The sequence below is a fragment of the Myxine glutinosa genome, chromosome 13, assembly GCF_964187855.1.
Source record: "Myxine glutinosa chromosome 13, kmMyxGlut1.1, whole genome shotgun sequence".
Lineage (NCBI taxonomy): Eukaryota > Metazoa > Chordata > Myxini > Myxiniformes > Myxinidae > Myxine > Myxine glutinosa.
The window spans coordinates 87829787-87857033 of record NC_136273.1 but is presented as its reverse complement, the minus strand read 5'-3'; the positions used below and the strand labels follow the sequence as shown (position 1 = coordinate 87857033).

Below are 27247 nucleotides of genomic sequence, written 5' to 3'. Positions count from 1 at the left end.
GGGGGTCAAACAAAATAACCACATAATATAACAAATAACCACTAGACTCACCACCTCGCTCATCATCCCAGGTTGTCTGCACATTGATGTTTTGCAAATGTCTCAAAGCTTCTTTCTTGAGACCGCACTTTTTATTCATCCATCAATTGACTTGTTTAAATTAAATTTAAATAAAATCAGATCAGATTAAATTAATCAGAACAAAATCAATCAGATCAATCGGATCAGAATCAGAATCAATTCAATTATGCAATTTTAATCAATTTATCAATATTCATCAATAAAATTCTAATAATAATATATAATAAAATAATATAAATGATAATATCCAAATTCACATTTATCAGTCTGATACCGAATTGAAACCAATGTCTGATACTGAACTATGATATGGGATCAACATTACTCTATACCTAAACCTTTTCCCAATGTTGCCAAAACAGTTCCATCTACTGACGGGGAATATGAGCATCGGTCGTCACCGTTTGACCCATATCTGCCATCAGTTGACAAATCACCGTTCTGCCTCTGGATCATATCTGACATATTTGTTCAATCCTGTGTGGTCATTATATCACAAATTAAAGTTGAACAACCACTGAAGGCAACTCAACCCTTCATTTGTGAGATAATCAGCGAAAATTGCTCCGACAGATATGAGCCAGTCCATTTGGGCAATGTCTCACATGTCACCCATGTCACATGTCACATGTCACACGTCATGTGATGTCACATGTCATGTCATGTGTCACCCACCATGTCTCACTTTGAAAGACACTCAAAGTTCTTGACAATTAAAATGGTGTAAGATTCCTGAAATGTATACCAATGAATGGCAATTAATTCATAATATTTATCAATGGAATCCAATCATACCGAAATTTCGACACTCCAATAAACTTTGTAACTTGTAATACATCATTAATCCTGCAGGGCTATAAAGCTATCCTTAAAGTCCATGCAATCGATTTACATCAAAACCCAATGATGACATGCCTGATAATCATAGCAATTTTCATGATTGTAAAATCATGACCATTGTAAATCATTGTAATTATAAATTGTAAATGTAAACTTACCATAATTGTAAATTGGCAATTATAAATTATAATTGTAAAAAAATTGTAAATTGTTACCATTATCAGAGTCATACCATAATCATCCATTGCAGAAGACAAACATTTCCTGTATCAACACATCCACGTGGTATAATCAACAATGAAACAGTTATCATTAACAAAATTTGAGAATGAACATCAATAATAATCAACAATATGACAATCATGATGACAATGATGAATCTCATCAACAATGAGAGAAAACAATGAGAATGAGAAACAATGAGAGAAATGAGAAAACAATGAGAACTATGAAAGGTGAAAACAGGTAAAAGAAGAAGCAAAAGAGGAGGAAAGGAGGAGGAACGAGGGGAGGAAAAGGGTGGGGAAGGGAGGGGGAGAAGTGGCAGAATGCCAAGGGAGGAATGAGGAATTAATACTATGCGAAATACGACACTCATTGTATTTTAACCTAAAGATAGCTGTGTATCATTGGCCGCACTCATGACTCCCTTACAAGGCTGTGAGATTATATGGTAAATACTGTCTCCCTCTCGAACTTCTGTGCGAGCCATTACACTCATCTGTGTATTTTTTTTTTAACCATGTCAACAGTGTCGTACCATGGCACTCATAACTTTAACACTATGGGGCCATATTCTTTAGGGAGAGGGAGAAATTTTAAAAATGAGAATGAAGAACACATACCCACACACACAAAAACACATAAAGCCACATAATGAGGTGATATGCTAAATCAACATGGGATCCAATGGGATATGGGATCAACAATCCTATACATGCCTCATTCAATCAGTAATATAACATGATTTGGAGGGGATGGATAATGGTAGAATGAAGTTAGGGTTAAGATTGGGTTGGGGTCAACAAATTCATGTACATGTAAATTCATTCATGTATAAACAGATCACAATATATTTCATCATTGGTTTCCCTCCATTTAATTGCCTTGTCAAATGTCATAGGATCTTATATCAATAAATTCCCTTTTTAAAATCTTAAAAGACAGATGAAATATAAAATGATCAAAGGTACATTTGATGGTTCTATTTTTTAGAGATTACGGATCACAGTAGCATGGGATTGGCTCTCATTAAATTTCATCTTGATTGAAGGATTTTTAGCTGTGGTCCAAGATGGCCGCCGCCATAAAAAATCCTAAAAATATATATATATTTTTTCTAATCAGGATGTAAATATACAGATAAAAGTAAGTTTGGAGAGAAAACAGGAAGGGGGAAGGGATACAGAAGGGAAGAAAAAATGGGGGGTTTGGATAGGGGGGGGGGACGGAAGGAGGGAGGGGGAAAGGGCGAGGGAAGGTTGGGGGGTGTAGGGCAAGAAAAGTGAAAAAGGTTACATTTAAAAAATCGCTTCTCATCCTATATGTAGAAGTTTGGGCTAGGGCCAACAACATCAAACGGTTGCCATGGGCAACCTGCCTGCACGCATTCCACTGGCAGGATACAATTACCGGCATCAGTGTGTGCCAATCTTACTTGGAGATGACACGGAAAACTTTTTTTTTTTTTTTTTTTTTTTTTTAAATTACATTGCATTGCAAACATTACATTACATTACATTACAGTAGAAATTAAAAATTACATTACTGTCCTACATGGGAAAAATGAATTGATGGTGCACTTCATCAAGTCATCCCTGTCAGAACATCATAATTCATAAGATTACAATTTCTTGTGTTCGTAAGAGCACATTTGGCCAATCACACACATAAATGTGTAAAAAATGCAGACGTGCGTCCAAACCGCTTCGAATTAACTCTTATGAAGGTACAAAAACCCATATTTGTGCCACAATGGAATTTTTTTTTTTTATGACTTAAAATCGAGCCAGTCGATTTTACCATTATTTGGCTTACTGTACAGACGCTGTATAAAATCGCTTTTTACAAAAACCGCGAATATGATTATAAATCAAATAGTGTCCATTCTGCAATCTGCTCGTGCCTGTGGTCACAACCAAGCAGGATCTCAACCATTATTTTAACGGGAAAATCGACACACTTATAAGTCGTTTGATCACGAAAACGAGCAGAGATTTGAATGCAGACCATTGCTGGAAATCATTTTAAAGATATTTACAAAATTGACGTTCTATTTCATGAATTCATGACATTCATGAAATGAGCAAGAAATATACAAAATCCATATTTCAGTTGTACATGACAAGACGAATGCAGCACCTGTTGGCTAACGCCCGGGGTTCGTTAGTGGTTCTTTGCAATCGTCTCATTAAACTCGTAAAATGTACCGAAAAAAAATTCAAATTACAGAAAAAACAAAAAAATAATTGATTATTAATTTTTTAAAAATTTTTTTTATCGTCATGACTTCTGAAATTTTAAAACAAATCCTTCATGAAAGCACAGCACCTTTTCTAAAGACACCAAGCTTTAGTGGATATTTGTGACAGTTCATGGCACCATCCCTCAAAAATGCGTATACATAAATTTTGGAAGAAAAAAATTGGCATGATTTCTGAAACCTGTTAAAGGCCTCGTGTTTTTTCCTTCCACACATCAACAAACGTACACAAAACTCAAACACTGAACTATTTTCACAGATTAACATCAGACTACACAGATAACAAACAAAAGCTTACCTGGGCAGTTGAGTCCCCGTACGGGCCACCACTTGTAGAATAATAATTTTAACTACTGTTCTACTTCAGAAACTTCAGAAACTCGTTTTAGCAAAATCAATGGTTTATTCACTTTAGAGAATTTGTTGTATACTAAGCCGAGATCTTTAATGAGTCTGTTCCAGAGTTTGTTGACGCTTGTTTGGTCGGTCTTGGTTGAAGCTCGGTCTGTTGTTGACCAGTCTCCAGTTGGTTGATCAGTTCAACTGGTCTTCAGTTTTCACTCCTCTTCAGTTCATTCTCCCAGTCCACTCTGCTCCTCCAATGCAACTTTCTCTTGGTTTTAAAGGCCCAGACTCCTTCATCCAAAAGCCTTTATTTGGCTCTTTTGGCCATCCCTCTATTTTGGGAGACTGAGAGCACCACTTTATTTCTGTTCAAGAGGTCAAATACTCTGACCTGCTGAAGCTGTTTGCAGCCTGTGTTCCATCTATGGAACACAGGCTAAATATTGAAAGACACAGATGGCAGTCCACGAGCATTACACATTCTGTTTCCTTAAATTAACTCTCCTGACCACATGTTAATTCTAGTTCTATGCTCCTTTGCTCATTCGTAAAGTAAAACATAATTCCACTTTAAACAAGATTACATTGATATATATTCTAGCAATATTGTCAATATGAATATTTATTCCCTGACAGTTATGACTGACTTCCCTGAAAATGTCTGCTGCTCTTCTTCTGCTCCAATCGGCTCATCTGATCATGTGCTTGTTAAAGTGGACATCTCTCTGACCATTCTCAGAGAGCCTCCTCAGCATAGACGAGTCTGGCATTTCACTCAGGCCAACTGGCACGGTCTTCAAGCAGCCATCAATCATCTGGACTGGTCTCCCATCTCTACCGCCTCTGACATCAACTCATCCTGGGAATTCTTCCAAAGTAAATTGCTCTCTCTCATGCACAGATTTATCCCATCTCTTCTTCAGTTGTCATACCCTTCCTCCCATCCATGGTACACGGAATCTTGTGGTGAGGCTGTTGCCCAGAAACAACTTGCTTTCGTCTCCTGGAAAGCAAATCCAACGGAAGGAAATCTCATTTCCTTTCACAAAGCCCGAAACAAGTGTGTGTCCACCCTCAGGAGAGCCAGGAGACAATATCTCTCCGTTCTCAAGACCGAACTCTCTTATCTGTCTCCCTCTTCCAAAACCTGGTGGCGTCTCGTCAAATCTGTTTCTGGTGTTTGTTCCCCCTCCATCCCCTCCCTCACCTCAAACGGCTACACGGCTGACTCCGCACGTGAAAAAGCTGAATGCCTCAACTCTGTGTTTGCCTCTAAATCTTGTGTCCTAAACACATCCATCTCTGTACCCACCGTACCCAGTCGTACGCAGCTGCTCCTGGACTCTGTGTCCTTTCCTCCTGACAAGGTGGAAAAGTTTCTGTCAACCCTCGACTCTGATTCTGCAACTGTACCTGACGGCATCAGCCCACGTGTCCGAAAAGCCTGTTCTTCCGCTCTTGCACTCCCTCTCTCTGTTCTCTTCACCCTCTCTTTTGCTCAAGGTCATCTGCCATCTGCTTGGAAATCAGCCAACATCACCGCTTTGCACAAAAAAGGTGCAAAAACAGATCCTAGCAACAACAGACCAATCAGCCTTCTCCCAATTATCAGCAAAGTCATGGAATCCATCATTGCTTTGGATATGAAATCTTTCCTCTTCTCCAATGGCTTGATCTCTGATCATCAATTTGGTTTCAGACCTGGTCACTCTACTCTGGACATGCTGCTTCTTCTTTCTCAACGATGGATGGAGGTCCTCAATACCAAACAGGAAATTAGAGCTGTCTCCCTTGACATATCACGTGCCTTCGATACGGTCTGGCACCCCGCTCTGCTCACCAAACACTCCTCCTTTGGTATCCATGGAAATCTCCACGCATGGCTGGCGGACTTCCTCTCTAGTCGTAGTCAACGTGTGGCCCTGAATGGGTTTCTTTCATCTCCTCTTCCTGTTCAAGCTGTAGTTCCCCAAGGCAGTGTTCTGCGCCCTGTGCTTTTTCTGGTCTTCATCAATGATCTCTCTGACTCTCTTGAAAATCCTCTCTATCTCTTTGCTGATGAATCTACTCTCTGTCGCTCCATTCCTCATCCCTCAGATCGGCAGTCTGCAGCCTCCTCACTCTCTGCAGACCTGGACAAAATCACAGACTGGGCAAACAAGTGGAACATGTCTTTCAATCCTGACAAATCTCACACTCTTATGATGTCTCTCCGAAATGACCGACTGGACAACCCTCCCATCCACTTTCTGAATAATCCTCTCCAAGAAGTTCTGTCACTCAAGCTTTTGGGTCTCACTATCTGCCATGATCTTTCCTGGGAAAACCACATTTCAAATCTGGCCTCCAAAGCCAGTCGCTGACTGCGCATCCTCCGTCGTGCGAAGTCCTTCCTTGGCACACCAGAGCTCCTCACCACATACAAGGCTTTCATCCACAGCTCAATGGAATACTGCTCTCCCCTCTGGGCTGATGCTCCTGCCTCACACCTAGCTCGTCTTCACGCTGTTGAAACCAAAGCGTTCAGAATCATTGGAATCTCCCGCGATGAAGCTAACTCCAAGGGCCTTTCACTCACTCACTGCAGGCAGGTTGGTGGTCTTTCCGTCTTCTACCGACTTCTCTCTGGCCTTGCCCCCCCCCCCCAGCTCTCTCTGGGCTCTGTCCCCCAAGTATTCCTGCAGGTCGCACAAGATCTGCCTGCAACCCTCTTATGGTTAAACTGCCAAAATCAAGACTCTCTGCTCACCTTCACTCCTTCATTCCTCTTTTCTCCCGCCTCTGGAACAAACTCCCTCACTCTCTTCAATCCCACTCCACCCTCCAGGTCCTTAAAACAGCTGTTCACCACCATCTCTTATCTTCCCCCCATCCAAAAACTTGATCTTTTCTACCCCCGCTAATTTCACCCCAAATCCACTTTTTTGAAACACCAACTTCTGTCCCGGAAGTCCTTGGTGTCCTTGGGTTTTATACTTCTCCCACCCCCCCCCCTTCCCACGCCTCATCCCCCCAAGCCCTCTCCCTCCCACACATCTCCCTGCTCTCAAATGTTGTGTTTGTGTGCTTCCCCTTCTCTCCCCATCTTGTCTTCCGCTCCCTCTTTTCATATATTTTGTTTGTCTGTTTGATTTGTTTGTGAAATAAATGTTAGCTCTTTCATGAGCCTCGATTCTGTATGAAAAAAGAAAAAAAGAAAAAAAAAGAAGATAGTTTAAAAGCTTGTCAAAATTGATGGGTTGGAGCAGGTTATTTGACGGTGCATCCCCGTGAGCATGCAAAAGTCTGAAGCCTCGTCCTCGTGTCAGATGTGTTTCTATCTTCTTTATTTATTAGACATCCTACCGATGTAGATGTATACATTCGTTTTACTCTGTGTATGTTGCACATCACATGCAGGGAATTTCACCTCCCTTCACCTTGTATTTATTGTGATTTAAAAAAAAAAGGCTTCTGTACACCGCCCTTGAGGCTCAGTTTGCAAGCCACCGTTTACAATGCCAATAGAAGAGACATCATTACTCTTTCATGAAAAATGTTTTTCCAGTTTGTTTTATCATGAAAAATAGAGCATAGTGAATACACATTCGTGTTAAAAGATTGGCCTTTAAAACCTGCCCTTATGAAGGGGGACAGACATCTGTACAAACACACAAACTGATATTGTGTTTTATATGGTAGATCTGAGGAAAAGCCATTAAAACTGGATAATGAAATATCTGGGTGGAACTGGCTATGATATGGCCATGATAAGATATGTTGTCTTGCTCATGATATTCGGATGCCCGAGGCAGATGAATGTAATAATATGAGGCCTTCAGCAAGGAACTTCGAGCAGAAGGAGACCATTGGGTCCATCAAACCCTGTGCTATTACCAACCTATGGGTGTTTGGCCATGCTCTATCCTTTTTAAATGCTGAATGTCAAGCAAGGAAGCAGCACGTACCATTTTAATGTCTCTGGTATGACTTGGCCTTCCAGACTCGGAGCAGACGTTCTAACCATGAGGCCATCTAGACTGGTGTAAAGCATCTACATAAAGCTGATATGTATCTACATATCTATATTGCTGATATCTGTCTTTATATCTATATCGCTGATATCCATCTATATATCTATATTGCTGATATCTGTCTTTATATCTATATCGCTGATATCCGTCTATATATCTATATCGCTGATATCCGTCTATATATCTATATCACTGATATCCGTCTATATATCTATATCGCTGATATCCGTCTATATATCTATATCGCTGATATCTGTCTTTATATCTATATCGCTGATATCCATCTATATATCTATATCGCTGATATCCGTCTATATATCTATATTGCTGATATCTGTCTTTATATCTATATCGCTGATATCCGTCTATATATCTATATCGCTGATATCCGTCTATATATCTATATCGCTGATATCCGTCTATATATCTATATCGCTGATATCCGTCTATATATCTATATCGCTGATATCCATCTATATATCTATATCGCTGATATCCGTCTGTATATCTATATCGCTGATATCCGTCTATATATCTATATCGCTGATATCTGTCTATATATCTATATCGCTGATATCCGTCTATATATCTATATCGCTGATATCCGTCTATATATCTATATCGCTGATATCCGTCTATATATCTATATCGCTGATATCCGTCTATATATCTATATCGCTGATATCCGTCTATATATCTATATCGCTGATATCCGTCTATATATCTATATCGCTGATATCTGTCTATATATCTATAACGCTATTATTCGCCCCCGTTAGACTTAGTCCAAAATGGGGGCTTATGGATTGGGTCTCATCCATCCATCCGTCCATCTGCAACCATATCTCGGAGATGTGTGGACCGATTTTGTTCATGCGTGGAACAAAGACAATACATGATGGTACACATATGCGCATAATTTTGTTTCGCGATGCGATCAAAGATGGCCGTAGTTTAAAAAACCCCGAAGTTGAACGCATCCTTAACTATTTCTTGGATATGCATTTACCGCTGTCGTTCAAACTTGGCACGCATATAAAAAATGATGGTTTGCATATCCATGTCATTTTCTTTCGAGATGAGATCCAAGATGGCCGACTGGCGGCCATTTTTTACTTAAACATGTCCCCAACCATTTATTGAACATGCATGGTCCGATTTTGTTCAAACTTGACACAAGCAGGATACATTACGACATGCACATGTACCTCACTTTATTTTTCGCGATCTGATCATAGATGGCCAACTAGTAGACTGGCGGCCATTTTAGTTGTAAAAAACCGATATGGAACACGTCCTCAACCATTTCTCGGATGCATGCATTTACCGATCTTGTTCAAACTTGGCTCACCGATAATGATAATGGCTTACATATGCACGCCATTGTTTTTCGAGATCAGATCCAAGATGGCCGACCAGCGGCCATTTTGTTACTTAAACGTGTCCCCAACCATTTATCGGGCATGCATGGCCCGATTTTGTTCAAACTTGGCGCAAAGACAACACATGGGAGTATACATATATGGAAGATTTTGTTTTGTTATCTGAACAAAGATGGGCGACTGACGGCCTTTAACTCCTTATATCAAAATTGCTAAAACCACGCAGGCTATAACATTTTGTCTTTTTCTTCTTGTTTATAGTAATGTACATAATGTAATGTTTGGTTCACTTGATTACGTCACTTAATGCTTGATCACCATGCATTCTGATGTACCGCACGCTCTGATGGACTTTTTGGGGTCCGTCATCATGAATAACACTTGACCCAAATAAAGCTGGTGGTTTTAGTAATTTGCGACTTAGCAACGCTTGATTACGTAACGTAACTTATCCTAATGCTTGATTACCGTGCATTTTTGTGGGCTTGATTAAACCTTACGATTCGACATATGATTTGATTTTTCGGTGTTCCTGATTGTGAATAACACTCGACCCAAACAAAGCCAATGGAAATCTGATGCCACAAATCCGTGCAGTGTATAATCAGCATAGACCAACAGACCTAATATGTTAGGCCCACCAGAAAACCAAGATGGCTGCCATATCATTTTGTCTCGGTGCAATGGCGGGTGCAGTCAAGCGACAGATGTGGGTCCTGCAGCTGTCCGACCAATGTGTGCACATTTTAAAAAATCGACCCCTAACAAGACCCACAACAACAACACAAAGCTCTTGTAGGCCCTCGACATGTCACAGGTAAAAATCAATAAAGAGAAAACAGTTGGAATCCCTTTTCATCCGAACACGCCCTGACTAGCCAAAAAAGGCCCAAAACTGATTGTTTAAGCTGTTTCGGCCATGGCTAGCCTTATTTGTTTAATTAAGTTTGCTTAAGTTATTCATTTTTTTGTTCAATTAAGTTATTTAATATTCAATCAAGCTATTCATTTAATGTTTTTATCCTCGAATGCAAACCAATTTGTATTTTAATAAATTATTATCCATATGTTTGCTTAAGTTCTGATATATCTCGTTGAGAACATGTTGCGTCATTTTGTTTTCTCTCGTTTGTTTCTTTGGGAAACGTTATCCATTGAAAACTTCAAGTAGAAAAAATACATTTTAAATGATGTCATTAAATTGATATCAGATCAATCTGCTTTGGGCTAAGTTTTGAAATGGACCATCTTGGTAACACCGTCATCAGTGATATGCCCATCTGTGGCCTTTTAAATTTCAACTTTTGGTGGAGACGATCAGTGAAAAGCCAGGGAACTGACCGTGCACGATGGAAAATCTCCCCGGGGCAATTAATGGCTTGGTAATTGGTTTCTGTTTCCAATAACACTCCTTCCGGACCATACCTCTCTGTTTGTGTACCCGGTGCACTTGACACATTATTTGATTTACTTTTGTTGTAAACATGAATAACAAACTTTTTCCATGTCGTTGACTTTCCATTGCCTTCCTCCTTACTACATTTCCGGTACTTTAACAAAATCTCTGATTCCATGAAAGATTCATCCACAAGGTATTCACTGTTGCACCACTGTGACATTCATTCGGGAATATATATCCTGGGATTGCGTTCACGAAAGTGTAGGTAGCTTATTTGGACTGTCTGATATACCTGACACACACACACACACACACACACACACACACACACACACACACACACACACACACACACACACATACACACACACACACACATACACACACACACACACACACACACACACACACACACACACACACACACACACACACACACTGGCATCATAGCCTAGACCGTCTAGACCGTTCCGTCTAGACCGTTCTTAACCTTTTTCCCTGTCAAGACCCCCAACAGATTGCCTACGATGTCCCCATACCCCCTTCACCAAACTGTTGACTGACCAAGGCGCACCCAAGGTGCATAGCTAGGGGGGACTGGGGGCATGTCACCCTAGAATTTTTTTGATTTCTCGGTGCTCTGTGGTGCATTATGAGGGGTGTGTTTACTTTAATTGCCTATTTTTTGGGATGAAAATTGGTAATTTATTACCCAGAAAATGGGCCAAGTTCGGGGATCCGCGCCTCATTACCAGTCCCATTAGGTTCCAGTGTGACTTCAAAATATCTCAATAGCTTAGTTTTACATATGGATAATGAGGAACAGAACAGGAAAGAAAATCTTTTTTTTTTTTGAAAATATAATTAATATAATTAATTAAAAAATATAATTTGTTTTGAATTATATATATTTATATTTAAATATATATTTATTATCTATCTATAATTCCAGCAATCTCTGTGTGTCTGTCTGTGTGTCTGTGTGTCTGTGTGTTTGTCTGTGACCGCTGTTTCTCGACAACCACGGGTCCGATATACTTGAAACTTGCCAGGTATATTGCTGGGGACCCGAGGATGTGCCTTTTCAAGGTTTGTAATTAATCGGACAAGTACCTACCGAGATATGTCCAAAAAACGCTTCAACCAATCAGAGAGCAGCGAGCTATCACGTGTGCCGAACCGTTAATGCAATGCAAGCGTTAATGCGTTAATGCAAGGCTTTTCTTTTTTTCCCTCTTCTCTTTCTACTTTTCCTTGCGATTAAATTGCAAACAGCCAAAATACGTTGGCGCTAATTGAATAATTGGCCATTAACACTAAAATAATCGTAACTGCGATATGCCAACTTCCGGACAGTGCAGCCTTCCATGTTGTTGTTGTTTGCAGCAGCTGTTTGCAGCAAGGCAAGGCTTTTCTTTTTTCCCCTCTTTTCAAACTGCGATTAAATTAAAACGATTCATCCTAACTGCGATTTGCGAACTTCCGGACAGTGACGACTTATCTTCCGGCAGCCAATCACAGAACGCTCTGTTGCGTAGGCGTGGCCGATGTGAGACGAGCGGAGCTGAGCGCGTTACGAGCTGACCGCCATTACGGTACGTAATTCGATTTCTTATGCGCATTATTTCTCCCAATTCAGTCAGAGCGAAGGGCGGAAGCGAAGAGCGTTGCTTTTTTTGTTTACGGGCGTACGGGCGGGGTAGAGCGTACGGGTAGCGTTTTTTTTTTTTTTTGGCCACGGAACGGGCACCCACGTACGGGCAATGCCCTAGTATATTTAAAGTTGATATTTCATTGAATTTATTACAATTTATTATTATGATTTATAACGAGTCCCATACCCCCAGATTTTGGTCCCTATACCCCCAAGGGGTATGGATACCCCAGGTTAAGAACCCCAAGCAGCTATGTGCACTCACCTTGGTGTACCACTGCCACTGCACAGGGCGATACATCAATATGTGCACTGATCGGAAGGACTTCAAGATGGAGGATGCGTCTGCCAGCATTGGCTGTTGGTGAATGTCGGAGGTCCCCTAGTGTCTGTCATGATGAGTAGGCGAGTTATACCGGCACCCTGAACTGAAAATGTTAAGACTGTATATCTAATTTATAAAAACTCATTCAAACCACTCACTGACTCACTCACTGACTGACTGATAGTAACGTTCGGTAACTTCCGGGTGACATCGAAAGCTGAAATTTGGCGTGCCAACAAACATCAAAGCCGGTACACCGGGGAAAAAAATCACAGAACTATCGGAAAGTGTCCGTAAATGAAAATGTATGAAAAAAATCGTAAAAGCGTGCTTTGGTTTAAAAAAAATGCTCAATCGACATCGAGCATTTGAAAATTGAAATCTCTATAAGTTTAAACTCGTGAAATAAAAACCTCAATCGATATCGAGCATTTGAAAATTGAAATCTCTATAAGTTTAAACTCGTGAAATAAAAACCTCAATCGATATCTAGAAACAGGCCAGTGATGCTTGCCTGTAATCATAAAGCTTCTGTTTATTATGTACCTATGCACACGGCACGGTTCGTTATTGCTTACAATGTGTAAGCATACCCCACTAGTATGCAGTGCCTTCAGAAAGTATTCAGACTCCTTGACTTTTTCACATTTTGTTGTTACAGCCTGAATTTAAAATGGATGAAATTGAGATTTTTGTCACTGATCTACACATACACACACACACAACATGCATTTTAAGGCCATTTTCCCTGCTAGAGCGGGAGCGGGGTCTAGTTGTATGATCTACACATAATACCCCATAATGTCAAAGTGGAATTTTTTTTTGAAATTTTTTACAAATTAATTAAATATGAAAAGTTGAAATGTCTTTCGTCAATAAGTATTCAACCCCTTTGCTATGACACTTTAAATTGAGCTAACATGCATCCAATTTCCTTTGATCATCCTTGAGATGTCTCTACAACTTCATTGGAGTCCATTTGTGTCCAATTAAATTGATTGGACATGTTTTAGAAAGAAACACACCTTTCTATATAAGGTCCAACAGTTGATCGGGCATGTCAGAGCAGAAACTCTACCATGGCGTACAAGGAACTGTCCGTAGAACTCCGAGATAAAATAGTGAGGAGACATAGATCTGGGGAAGGGTACAAAACAATTTCTGGAGTGTTGAATGTTGCCAAGAGCACAGTGAGTTCCATCATCAGGAAATGGAAAGAATATGGAGCTACCCAGACTCTTCTTATAGCTGGCCGTCCGACCAAACTGAGCAACCGGGAAGGAAGGACCTTGGTCATGGAGGTGACCAATAACCCAATGAGCACTCTGACAAGACTAGAGAGTACCTCACCTGAGAATGGCGACCCTGCCAGAAGGACAACAGTCTCTGCAGCCCTTCACAAATTGAGGCGTAGAGTGGCCAGACGGAAGCACTCTTGAGAAAAAGGCACATGACAGCATGCCTGGAGTTTGCAAAAAGGCATGGGAAAGACTCGGAGCATGAAGCAAAAGATTCTGTGGTCGGATGAGATGAAAATTGAACTCTTTGGCCTGAATGAAAAGCACTACATTTGGTGGAAACTGAGCACAGCTCATCACCCATCCAATACCATCCCTACCGTGAAGCATGGTGGTGTCAGCATCATATTATGGGGATGCTTTTCAGCAGCAGGGACTGGAAGACTTGTAAGGATACAGGGAACAATGAATGGAGCCAAATACAGGCAAAACCTTGAGGAGGACCTGCTTCAGAATGCAAAAGATCTTAGACTGTGGTGAAGATTTACGTTCCAACAGGACAATGACCCCAATCATACAGCCAAAGAACCACTGAAATGGCCTCAGAACAAGAATATGAAAGTCCTTGAGTGGCCCAGTCAAAGCCCAGACTTGAATTCCATTGAGAATCTGTGGAAAGACTTGAAGATTGCTGTTCACCGACGCTCACCATCCAATTTGACAGAGCTTGAGCAAATCTGAAAGGAAGAATGGGAAAAACTCCACAAATCCAGATGTGCAAAGCTGATACAGACATCCCCAAGATGGCTCAAAGCTGCAATCACTGCCAAAGGCGTTTCTATGAAGTATTGACTTAGGGGGCTGAAAACTTATGTAAATTAGATATTTCTGTGTTTCGTTTTAAATTATTTTTGTAAGAATTTCTAAACACAAGTTTTCATTTTGTCATTATGCAATATTTTGTGTCGATCAGTGACAAACACTTTTAATTTAATCCATTTTAAATTCAGGCTGTAACACAACCAAATGTGAAAGACTCAAGCGGTGTGAATACTTTCTGAAGGCACTGTACGTATATATATATACAGGGCCGGTGCCAGACTATTATGCGGCCAGCTACTTGCATCCCCTCCCCCCCCCCCCCAAATTTTTTTTTGCCAACTTCGATTATTAAAAAGATGTTTTGTAGAAAAAATAAAAAGCAGAAAACTTGAAACTGCTAAATTTATTTTAAATTGCAAGAATAAGTACCGTAAGATGCCAACAGCACCAATATTAAAGGTGCAATATCCATTAATATGGCAGTGGCCCTGTTACCCCACGCTTTGGGGCAAATGGGCTTTCACTTAAAAAAAATATGACACTCCATGTGGTTTGCAATGCAAAATAAACAAAGTGGTCCCTTTATGAGTGTGTGAATGGAAATTATAGATAAACAAAACAGTTTTTGGTTTGAGCAATAAGTTTTAGATATGCAAAATCAAAATTTTAAATAATCAATCTTTGATTATCTTTCGCAAATACAAAATAAAATATTTTGGCACACAAATCATTTTGAACTAAAGGGCACTCGGTATAATGCATACCTCAGCCATTGGCAACACAACATTCAAACCTTTTACTTCACACACCTTTAAGTATACAGGTATATACCATTTAAGGATACTTGGCGTAACCAACCCGTCATGTCACCACAATATTTCGCTTACAGTCAGACAGAGAAACAAACAAAAAAACAGACAAACAGAGTTAAAAACGTCTCATAAAAGTTTCATTTTCAGACACATCAACATCTCACTTTGCGTGCCTTTTCCTTTGCAAATTTTGTCACAAATTCAACCAGATCAAGTGCTGATGCCTGGGCATGTTCAATTGATATAGTTGCCAAGCCAACTCGTCTCTTTTCCAACATTGTAGAGCGTATGTAAGTTTTTATAACTTTGAGCTTTGAGAAACTACGTTCACCACTTGCTACTGACACTGGAAGTGTGAGAAGGATCCTCAAAGCAACGGAAACATTAGGCACATTATCCAGGAGTTTTTGTTGTAGTACGAAGAGAAGTACTTATTGTGGCAGCATAGACTTTGGAAGTCTTCGAGCTATTGCTACAAGTTCAGTAATGCGGCCCTCTGATGTCTGCGCCCCAGGCGGCTGCCTAGTTGGCCTAATGGTAGCGCCGGCCCTGTGTATATATATATATATATATATAATTTATTTTTAATTTTTATAGTTGTTTTTAATATATATATATTTTTTTATTTCAAGAAAGAAGGGGCTTACAACCAGAAAGCCCCCAAGCCCCCAAGCCCTCTCCCTCCCACACTTCTCCCTGCTCTCAAATGTTGTGGTTGTGTGCTTCCCCTTCTCTCCCCATCTTGTCTTCCGCTCCCTCTTTTTGTATATTTTGTTTGTCTGGTTGATTTGTTTGTGAAATAAATGTTAGCTTTTTCACGAGCCTCGATTCAGTATACAAACAAAAAAAAAAAAAACGTAAAAACTAGATCTACTCCGCAAATTTGAGCAAATAAGCAAGAGCAGACCTGGTCTCAGGCGACGTTTCACCCGCTTCACAGCAGACTTCCTCAGGGACGTGTTGAGGATGTCTATATCTATATATATATATACTCATACACACACACACACACACACACACACACACACACACACACACACACACACACACACGGTGGCCGAGAGGTATGCACGCTCGCCTCGAAGCTGTTTCCTTTGGGTTCGAATCTCGACGCAGCTCTGAACTGTCATCCCAGTGTTTCACACACCTTCAGGGTGGTTCATCCAATGTGTGTTCCATCCCGTGGTTGGACTGGACGTTACACAGGGCGTCCCATCTGCCAGCACTAGCTGGTTGCATGGTGGACGTTAACATGAATCCCACAGTGTGGTTCGTGAAGAGTAGGAGAGCCTTCACCGGCACCTTGAACAAATCCCAAATTCCCGCCCTAACTACAGTTGAGAAGACAATGGCAAATGTAACAGCTCGTTAGACGTTAGAGTATGGAACATCAGAATCAGGATGTATACATAAAGTCAATCACGTCCCAGATACATTTCTCCATTGATTTGTCGAACTGATTTGGTGGGAATTATGACGTCATTCGCAAATGACCTGTCGGGTCCTGCAAACGAGGGATCCTTGTTTGGCTTTGCATCTTGGTAGCCTCCAGTCGATGTAATACGATATGTGCTGATGATCATTCTATAAAGCCTGCAACTGGTTATCATTTTAATTTGATTTTGTTGCTGCGGAAGTATAAAGACAGAAGCTGCAAGTGAGACTGTAACAACATCCATTATGTCAGCCTTAGGGCCATGATGCATGTTTAGTGCTTTGGTCTGACATGCTTTTTATGACCGGGTGCTTTGTGTCGAAGAACATGCGCTTAGCTTTGTCCTAATGTCTTCATTTTTTATTCTCGTTTCATGTTTTAGGGGAAAAGGACATTTCTCACCAGCGAAGCATGCGTGCAAGACCGATATCTAAATTGTGGCCTGACATGCACCCCCTTATGGGGGTTGCTTCATTTAGGGGGTTCGCTCCCCCCACTCCGCGCCAGGTTTACACCCTTCGGCATGTTCTCGTGCGTGGCTCAGCACAAAAGGTTATGGTTTCGTGTTTTTCCCAGTCCGTACCCACCGCACTAATGATGTCTATAATGAGAGGAGGAAATCACCATGATTGCCCCCCATGCCTTGCCGAACTTGTAATGGTCGGAAAATTATTATTTGTTTGTTCCTTGTGCCGCTTCAGAACCCTGGAAACGCGTTAGAAGATTTCTTGCAATGGAGCTTGACCCCCATGCTTGAAATCTACCCGAGCTAAACCCCCACCTGAATTCTGCAAGCGTAGGATTCAAAATGAAGAAGTGGATGGTACAGGACAGTGAAGCATTGCCCTGACGAGCCCCAACAAAGGTGAAACTAGTCGGTTTCTGTAAGTACCTCTGGCTATATCTCAATTAATATCTAGTCGTACTAAGTTAAGTTAAGGGATATGCTTGGTGTTGGTTTAACGGATAAGGTAGCCGGCTTAAGATCTTAGGGTCTTGAGTTTGAGTCCCTGTCGTGCCGTTAAATAACACCAGGTGGGTTGACTCGGCCTGCCATCCTTCCGAGCTTGGCAAAATGAGGCACCGCATCGGCGACACGGCCGCGCTTCCAGAAAAAACGACGCAGCCAGCATCCACAGGTTGCATCCGAAAGAACAACACCATTTGAATGGTTTAATTAATTAATCACAGGATAAAGCACACGCCAGAAAGTGTGGACTGTTCCAATCAATCTGGCTGAGTCAATATGTGGTTTGAACCTAAAGAAATTGCAACAAAAGGGTTTTTGGTGGATTTTGATCTGTTAGGGTGCACTGATGAACAAACAAAAAAAGTCGAAAGAAATCCGATCCCCGGAGAGTTGTGATTTCCAACATGGCGTCCAAAATGGCTGCCGGACACTTTAATTGGCTATGTCATTTACTATTTACCCAAGGGTGGTGATTTTTGTTTCTAACCCAAGGTTTTGCTGCCATTACGATATCCACATCAGCATCGCCAGTTGCATTTATGACTTCACAACCACGAGCTGCTAGTTTTTCGCTGATCAGTTTTACCAATGATTATTGATTCTCACCCCTGGAAAGAAACTCATCTTTCTTTCCCGTGAATTCAGAATCGGATGTGACTTTGATGACTGGGTGCACATCATTGCCTCTCCTTAGGTGAGTATTCTCCATTATGGTTTGCGCTCTGTCGTAACCATCAAAAACAATAGTAGCCTTCCCATAATGCCGAACTCTGGAATCCCTGTATGAATGCGCAATGGCCCCACAAGTGTCTCCACTTTTCCAAGGCACACGATGGATCAGAGAGCCTCCATCTCGGACGCATTGATCGGTGATGGGAATTGCGCTCTTGATGGAATCGGATGAATTCACACGAACAGCTGTAGCATCAGCAAGATGTGGTTTGTCTGCTTTGTGGAAGATGTGGCTTGCTTCAAACAGAGTAGGAGAGATTGTACTTGGCTCATAGCTGAAGACCTCCTTCAGTGAAAGGTCTCCATTTTGTGGCACAAGAAGAAATGGTTGAAACAGTAATGCGGGGTCAATGGCCAGTCCTCTCACTCCCAACTTTAACAGCCGATGCATCCGCTAGTCTTTGCTTTGTCCTTTCGTTTATATGAGTACGAGAATACGGGCTGGCCTACCTACCTCGCCAACAAAGTCGCCGGAGCATTATGTTTTCGGGTTGTCCGACATCCTTCCGTCCGTCCGTCCGTACGGGCTGAACCTCGTTTTCCTCAGAAACCGTATGTCCGATTGAGACGAAACTTTCAGGGTATGAGTGACACCAATGCAGAATGCTTTTAGGATAATTGTGACGTCGTAGGTCACGTGGTATGGCAGCCATATTGGATTAAAAGCAAATAATTAAAAAAACTATTTCTCAGCAACCGTTGAATGGAATTTTTTTAAACTTGGCACATTGTCAAGAACTACCAATGGGGAACAAAAGCATGATAATGACATCATAGGTGAAGTGGTATACCAGCCAAAAATGTTTCAATCGAATTCCTTATCCTAAAAATCTGAAATTGCATGCACATGATCTATCACCCATTTGTATTTAAATATTATTTTATGACATCATAGGTCACATGGTTTGGCAGCCATATTGGATTGAAGGAAAATATTAAACAATTATATCTCTGAAACCCCTCACCCTATCGATGCAAAATTTTATAATAATTCAAGATGGATTCGGAATGAGATTGTCACAGTAATTCAAGAAACAGCGTGTGTGTGTGTGTGTGTGTGTGTGTGTGTGTGTGTGTGTGTGTTGGTGTGTGTGTGTGTGTGTGTGTGTGTGTGTGTTGGTGTTGTACACTGCGCTCCATTCCTATGCGGTATTCCATCTTCAGGCGCTGCATGACGTCGTCGCCAGGCAACGAAGGTGTTCATGTGTGGCGTGTTCGTATGTGGCGTGCTCATCTGTGTAATGTTTGATGTGGTGTGTTGGTGAGTGGAATGTTGATGTGTGGCATGTTCATGTGTGGCGTGTTGATATTTGGTGTGTTGATGTGGTGTGTTGGTAGGTGGAATGTTGATGTGTGGTGTGTGATGTGTTGGTGTGTGGCATGTGATGTATTGGTGGGTGGAATGTTGGTGTGGTCTGTGATCTGTGATGTGTTGGCGTGTTCGTATGTGGCGTGTTCATGTATGGCGTGTTCACGTGTGGCGTGTTGATGTTTGGTGTGTTGATGTGTTGATGTGGTGTGTTGGTGTGTGGAATGTTGATGTGTGGTATGTGACGTGTTGGTGTATTGGTGTGTGGTCTGTGATGTGTTGTGTGTTGATGTGTGGCATGTTGGTGTGTGGAATGTTGGGGGTGTGAAATGTTGGTGTGTGATGTGGGATGTGTTGTTGTGTGGTGTGTAGGTGTGTGGTCTGTGATGTCTTGGCGTGTTCATGTGTGGCGTGTTCATGTGTGGCGTGTTCATGTGTGGCATGTTCATGTTTGATGTGTTGATGTGTGGAATGTGATGTGTGGCATGTGATGTGTTGGTGTGTGGCGTGTGATGTATTGGTGTGTGGTCGGTGATGTGTTGGCGTGTTCATGTGTGGCGTGTTCATGTGTGGCGTGTTCATGTGTGGCATGTTCATGTTTGGTGTGTTGATGTGTGGAATGTTGATGTGTGGCATGTGATGTGTTGGTGTGTGGCGTGTGATGTATTGGTGTGTGGTCGGTGATGTGTTGGCGTGTTGTGTGTTGATGTGTGGCATGTTGGTGTGTGATGTGGGATGTTGTTGTGTGGCGTGTTGGTGTGTGCCGTGTTTTGAGCTCGGTTCGAATTGTCGACCTCCCAGGCTCAGTAGAGTGGACCCTTCACCATTAAACCGCCGAGTCTCGTTATATGAAACCCGAATTCGTTGGATACTCTCTATAAGTTTGGATTATTGCTGAAGTGCCAGTTTTGTAAGAGCCCTTGGGCCTCTGGCAGTCAATATTCACACTTCTTAACTTATTGCTGAAGTACAATATTCTAAAAAAGGCCCTTGGGCCTCTGGCAGTTGATATTCAGACTTTTTAACCACCTTCTCCTCCTCCCCCCCCCCCCCACCCGCCCCTCCTCCTCTCCATGGACCTGCAACTCCAAGTAAATCGAGATCAGCGGTCATCCTACTTTTGTTTTCCTGTGCCAATGGCACCAGGAGATCGCACTTGATTGGACCACATCGTGCACCCAGCCCTGAAATCTCCAATCAAAGCCAACCCAACCAAAGAACCATTATTCCACATCGCTCTCTAATATAATACCCCGATGTGCATTCGGGCATTTTTAAAGATGCCGGATGGGAATGACCGTTTAATTTGGCACAAACATACGAGTTCAGTGAATTATTGTTGTTTTAGCGAATGTTGGCCCAGGAGGACGTTACAGTGCTCGTCTCGCCTGTGACCGATCCTCATTTCACAATTACATCACGACACGTACAAACAGCACGTATAATGCCACTGATAACAAATACAACGAGTTACCCCTGAGGACGGGCAAATTGGCAAAGGGTCACACTGCGCAGGCAGGTAGCCATTACCGATGGATTGCTCCAAACGTTTGTAGATTAGAACCAGTTGTGGATGAGTTGCCACTCTGAAGCAGGACACTCACCTGAAGGTGCAGGAATTTGATCAGGGTGCCGGAGATAACTCACCCCCAGCAACGACCAGCGCTTGCGGACGAGTCTTCCAGCCTAATGTCATGTCACATATAAGGGAACATGATTCAGTGTCATGTCACATGTCACATTCCAGCCTAATGTCATGTCACATATAAGGGAACATGATTCAGTGTCATGTCACATGTCACATTCCAGCCTAATGTCATGTCACATATAAGGGAACATGATTCAGTGTCATGTCACATGTCACATTCCAGCCTAATGTCATGTCACATATAAGGGAACATGATTCAGTGTCATGTCACATGTCACATTCCAGCCTAATGTCATGTCACATATAAGGGAACATGATTCAGTGTCATGTCACATGTCACAGACACGTTGATGCTTCTCCCAGCATTTCAAACACCAGGATGGCAGTTTGTACCTGGGTCGAGTTTCAAACTCAAACAGCTCAAAGGTGAGTGTGCGTATCTCAATGGTATCCTACCAGGCCTTGATCGATACCTGTTTGATCGCCTCTCATTCCAAGAGACGAAAGCCACTCCCACAAATGCGGATGTACCGTGGTGTGCACGATTTATGAAAGGGGGATGAAAACAAAACCTTTGTCAGGTGGTTTCGAATTATTCGAATGAGTTTGAGTCAGTGACTGAAGTCAACAAAGATGTTATTTCTATTTCTTATTTGCTGAAGTACCCCGGGGAAATTCAACGAAATATTTATTTAAATATATCCTCTATAAAAAATGAATGAATGAATGAATGATCGTTTTAAGGCCATATTCCCCGCTAGAGCGGGGGTTAGCCTTGTGGGCCCCATGACAATCACGGTTCCCTGTTTGAGGCAATGTTTTTATGGCCGGATGCCCTTCCTGGCGCCAACCCTTGGTCACCTCTTACGATGCGCAGGGATACGGTGTACCTATTCTAAGCCGGGGTACACACCGTGCTCATTCATCCCAGCAAGCTGGTACTCAATTTGCCGACCTTGAAAGGATGACGGGCTGAGAAAGGATGACGGGCTGAGAAAGGATGACGGGCTGAGAAAGGATGACGGGCTGAGTCAACCCCCCTGGCGTTAATTCAGCGATCGACTGGGATTCGAACCCAGGATCGTAGGATCCCAAGCCAGCACCCTGACTGCTAAGCCAACACCAGGCTACCATATAGTCATATAAAACAATGCAGTGAATAAAACAAAACGAGTGAAAAACACCTCATCAAATGAACAATCAAACACTTCAGCATACATTTAATAAAAACTCGTTTGACTTATCTTCATTCCCATCATCAACAAACAGAAAATTATTTTTTTCTTTAAATAAACGTTTTACAGATCTTTCTCAGTATCTATATAATAATAGCGTAAGGACTCGACTTTGTTATCCCTTTTACGCCGCACCCAGTGACCCGATGCCCACGGCACTAATGGATTTACGATCTACGAACCGCGCTCTTTGTTTATCACGTACAGACATACTCGAAAAATCTGAATTAGCTGATGTTGGGGCCCAAAAGCATCCGATTAACTACCGATACGACGCCATCTTATTGGCGTCTGCTGGGCGAAGGCGAAGCAAGCCGTCCGCTGATTGGACAGGCGAAGGCGAAGCAAGCCGTCCACTGAGTGGACAGGCGAAGGCGAAGCAAGCCGTCCACTGAGTGGACAATCCCAGAGTGGTGCTATGCCGATTCCTATTACGAATCCATTCATTTTTCAAAAGTATATCGTAGCGTTGTCATTTAAGTAGATTGCAATAAATACATTGTTCATATACGCACTCTTCATTCTCATCTTTCTTCCTAACTCTTACTCGGACAAGCAAATCCCCTATGCCATCCATAATGGTACACTCTATCCATACACCACATCCTCCCTTCCATGGATGTTCCACGGGTTTCGGCTAGTTGACAATAAAATGAGAATCCCCGAACAAATCTCTTTAGATGAGATCCAACCCGATCACGTGAACCTTCGTCACAGTTACAGTCCGAGGTTTACAAGATCACCCGGAGTTTCTTCAACGTCATTGAATACTTCCTTTTTAACGCACATCATTCGTCTTCCAGTTTGTAAGAAGATGCAACTTGTGTCGCCGCCACATTGCAGTGCGAAAATAAAAGCGAAGATGACGGCTTCTTCTTCTTCTTTTTGTTTAAATGGCGTCTTCAGAGCAACGAGACTCGTCAATTATATAAATTGCAAAACGGATTTGCAGTCTTTAGCTTTGTCGGCTCAGTGTATCTGGAATACCTGACCAGAATCCAGATGATCCCTGTTGTATCCTGGAGAAGGACATCTACCGAGTATTCCAGTCGATTATTCCAGAATTCCTGTCTCCGTCACAAAACACATTACTCGATCCCTCCAGGGGAAAAACCCCAAGCAAGGTATAAGAACATAATCACTCGAGGCCTGAACACGGTGGTGTTATAAAAACGACATATAGCAAGATATCTCAAGAGGTTGTGAACAACTCACGACGAAACTTGGTGGACAGGTTGGGACTGTGACAAGGACTAATTGCTTTGATTTTGTTGAAGATCTGGATCCGGATCCGTATAAGATAAGTTTTTTTAAATTATAATTAAAGTGTTTTTATTGGGATCTGGCCGATCATTGGGATACGAAATGTAACCTGTTCAGCTTGCCGGAGGTATGCGCTCCACCGAGTGCTGTTCTCGTTTTTCAGCTGTTTTCATTCATGACATAGCACCTGATCATGAGCCACGATGGTTGATTGCACTTCTTTTCTTTTCTTTTTTTTTGTATACAATATCGAGGCTCGTGCAAGAGCTAACATTAATCACAAAAAAAACCACAGACACACAAAACATACAACAAGTGGAGCGGCAGACAAGATGGGGAGAGAGAGGGAAGCACACACGCACAACATCTGAGAGCAGGGACATCGGGAGATCTGTGGGAGGGAGAGGGCTTGGGGGGAGGAGGCGTGGGAAGAGGGGTGGGGGTGGGAGAAGTATAAAACACGAGGATACTGCAAAGACTTCCAGGAAAGAAGTTGGTATTTCAAAAAAGTTTATCTGGGGTGAATTAACGGGGGTAGAAAAGATCAAGGTTTTGGATGGGGGAAGATAAGAGATGGTGGTGAACAGCTATTTTAAAGACCTGGAGGGAGGAGTGGGATTGAAGAAAGTCAGGGAGTTTGTTCCAGAGGCGGGAGTAAAGAGGAATGAAAGAGAGGAGGTGGATAGAGAGTCTTTTTTTGGCAGTTTAACCAAAAGAAAGTTGCTGGCAGATCTTGTGCGACCTGTAGGAATATTTGGGGGACAGAGCCCAGAGAGAGCTGGGGGAGCTAGATTTGATTTTGTGCTGGATCGAGCTGGGAGAGCTAGATACACACACACACACACATTTTGTGGAAGGAGTCAGATTGAGTTGACGTTTTGGTTTTAGGTTTACGCAGGAATTTGTAATTTGTTCAAGGTCCCTGCGATGGCTCGCCTACTCCATCGAAAGGCACTGTGGGGTCTTTACCGTCCCCAAATTATTGCCAGAAGATGGACCACCCAGATTGATGTCCATCCGACAGAGGGCATAACTTGGCTTGTCGATTGTTTGGTTCTTCCAGGTGAAAATTTAGTTTGGGATGATTCCAGGTTCATTGTAAACATGATTCCAGGTTCATTTTAAACATGATTCCAGGTTGAAATCCCATGCGCTGTGTTCATTCGTGTTAATTGTATCCCAATAATCCGGTCTTGCACCGGCTCTTCTGTAAAGCTTGACATCACTGTTCAAAACCCATAGAGTGGATCTCCTCTTGGCCTTCATCGACTAACATGACCCAAATACATTGAAAGTTTAATTTGTCTGTCTCAGGGAGGTTGATTGAGTTGTTCACTTGTTTGAGTAGTAATGCATGCTAAACATGATTCAGTGTTTTTCACCTATGTGCGTTTAAACATGATGCCAAGTCTGGTAATGCAACTGTGCCACAGGTTTCTTCTCATTTTGAGCTGCCTTACTCTCTCGGTGTTATCGACAATGCCACACCATGTGGAGATCGCAAACGAAGGCCTGCGCATTTTGGTAATGTCAGCACGCGGCAGGGCACACATTCACGCTCGGAATATGACGACGGGTAGCAACACACCAAAGAATGCTTTCCTCTTCAATGTCTTATTGAAGGTCATCTCCGGCATTTCCTTTATTTCCCAAGCGATACATGTATATATATATATATATCCAACAGTGATTGCCTACATATGTATGAGTGTATATATATATATATATATACAGTATATAAATTATTAGGGTATGCTTACACATCGTATAAGCAATAACAAACCGTGCTTCATACATCGGTACATAATAAATAGAAGCTTTATGATTGTAGGCAAGCATCACCTACCTGCTGCTAAATATCAATTTAGTGAATGTCTGTGTAGGCAATCACTAGAACAGTGTTTGTCTGTCCTGTGTCTAGAACAGTGTTTGTCTCTCCAGATGTATGTATGTATGTATGTATGTATGTCCCCTCAAACGTACACCAATCGGAGCTGAGGATCTTGTCACATGACAGGGTGATGTGATTACGTCTGTGATGTCATTACGGCATACAACGGCTGACTTCACACTCCGCCGTTTTGATTCCTATGCCGTTCAGGCCAAACATATCGTTGAATCTGTCATATATCACAATCGCCATGCTCTACCTTGACGTTTTTCATTCAGTGTGAAACATAAACAAACCGATTGTTATCCACAAACACAAATGACCATCAAATATTGAAAGCATAGACGTTACGGATCTTCCAACGACATAGTACGTATAGGCCTTAGGCTTCATGCCTTCATGCCTCACCTTCAGGCCGCTTCAGACAAATTAGGCCAAGTTTCTTGATACAGTAGTATTGTTTTCATCATAATAATAATAACAACGTTAATAATAATAATATAGTAAATATAATTGCAACACTGCAATCCCTTTGTCGTGACTGCAAAGTTACTGGATTGAAGCAGTGTATGGTTGGTTCATTGTTGACTCAATGATGTCGAGTCTCCTCGGGCAATGATGGCATTGCTTTTTTATGGCTGGTCCACACGGGTAATTGTGTGGTATAGACAAGGGGTCGCCACTCATCTCCGTCTCTCTGCTGGCCGTTGGGGAATGCACCCTCTTCCGCCCGTGCTGTTGAGTCGACTGGACTCTCATCCACCAGATGTGCAGAGCCATCTGCCATTTGAACCGCATGGCTGCAGACCGTTACCCTGGTAAGGGGGGCTGACAGGTACTACACCTTGCCCACAGGTGACCTGGGGTTATGCAAGGCAGTGGCATCCATCTCCCTGAGGTATCAGAAGACACCCGCATACCCAAAGTTGACTCAAAACATACAATAAACCAGTGTCTCAATGCAATATCTTCATTTCCATGGTAACAGACAGCTTAGAGACTTATAGTACTTTAAAAAAATTAATACTTACATTATTTGTTAACTGGTATCTCCACCCAGGTCATACTATCCTCTTCAACGAAAATACCAATCAAGCCCGGCTACGCCGCTGTTAGACTTTCAGTCTTGTTTTATTATTAGTATTTTACAGACGTGTTTACTGTGTTTAATGTGGAACCCTGGTGTTGGGCCAGCGGCTAGGGTGTCAGCTTAGGATACCTAGGATCCTGGGTTCGAATCCCGGTCGATCGCTGAATTAACGCCAGGGGGGTTGACTCAGCCTGTCATCCTTCCGAGGTCGGCTAATTGAGGACCAGTTCACTGGTAATTCCCTGTTTGTCGTTAAAGGCAGCAAAAAGGGTTGGCGTCAG

The 27247-nt window shown here is 42.1% G+C and overlaps 1 protein-coding gene across 1 annotated transcript in view; it reads left to right on the top strand.

Moving 5' to 3' along the window:
• LOC137439100 (potassium voltage-gated channel subfamily KQT member 4) overlaps positions 1-27247 on the top strand; it is a 333803-nt gene that overhangs the window by 129667 nt on the left and 176889 nt on the right. Inside the window, exon 2 of the mRNA XM_078767763.1 lies at positions 25419-25509. Coding sequence (XP_078623889.1) covers positions 25419-25509 — 91 coding nt within the window. The remainder of the gene's footprint in view (positions 1-25418; positions 25510-27247) is intronic.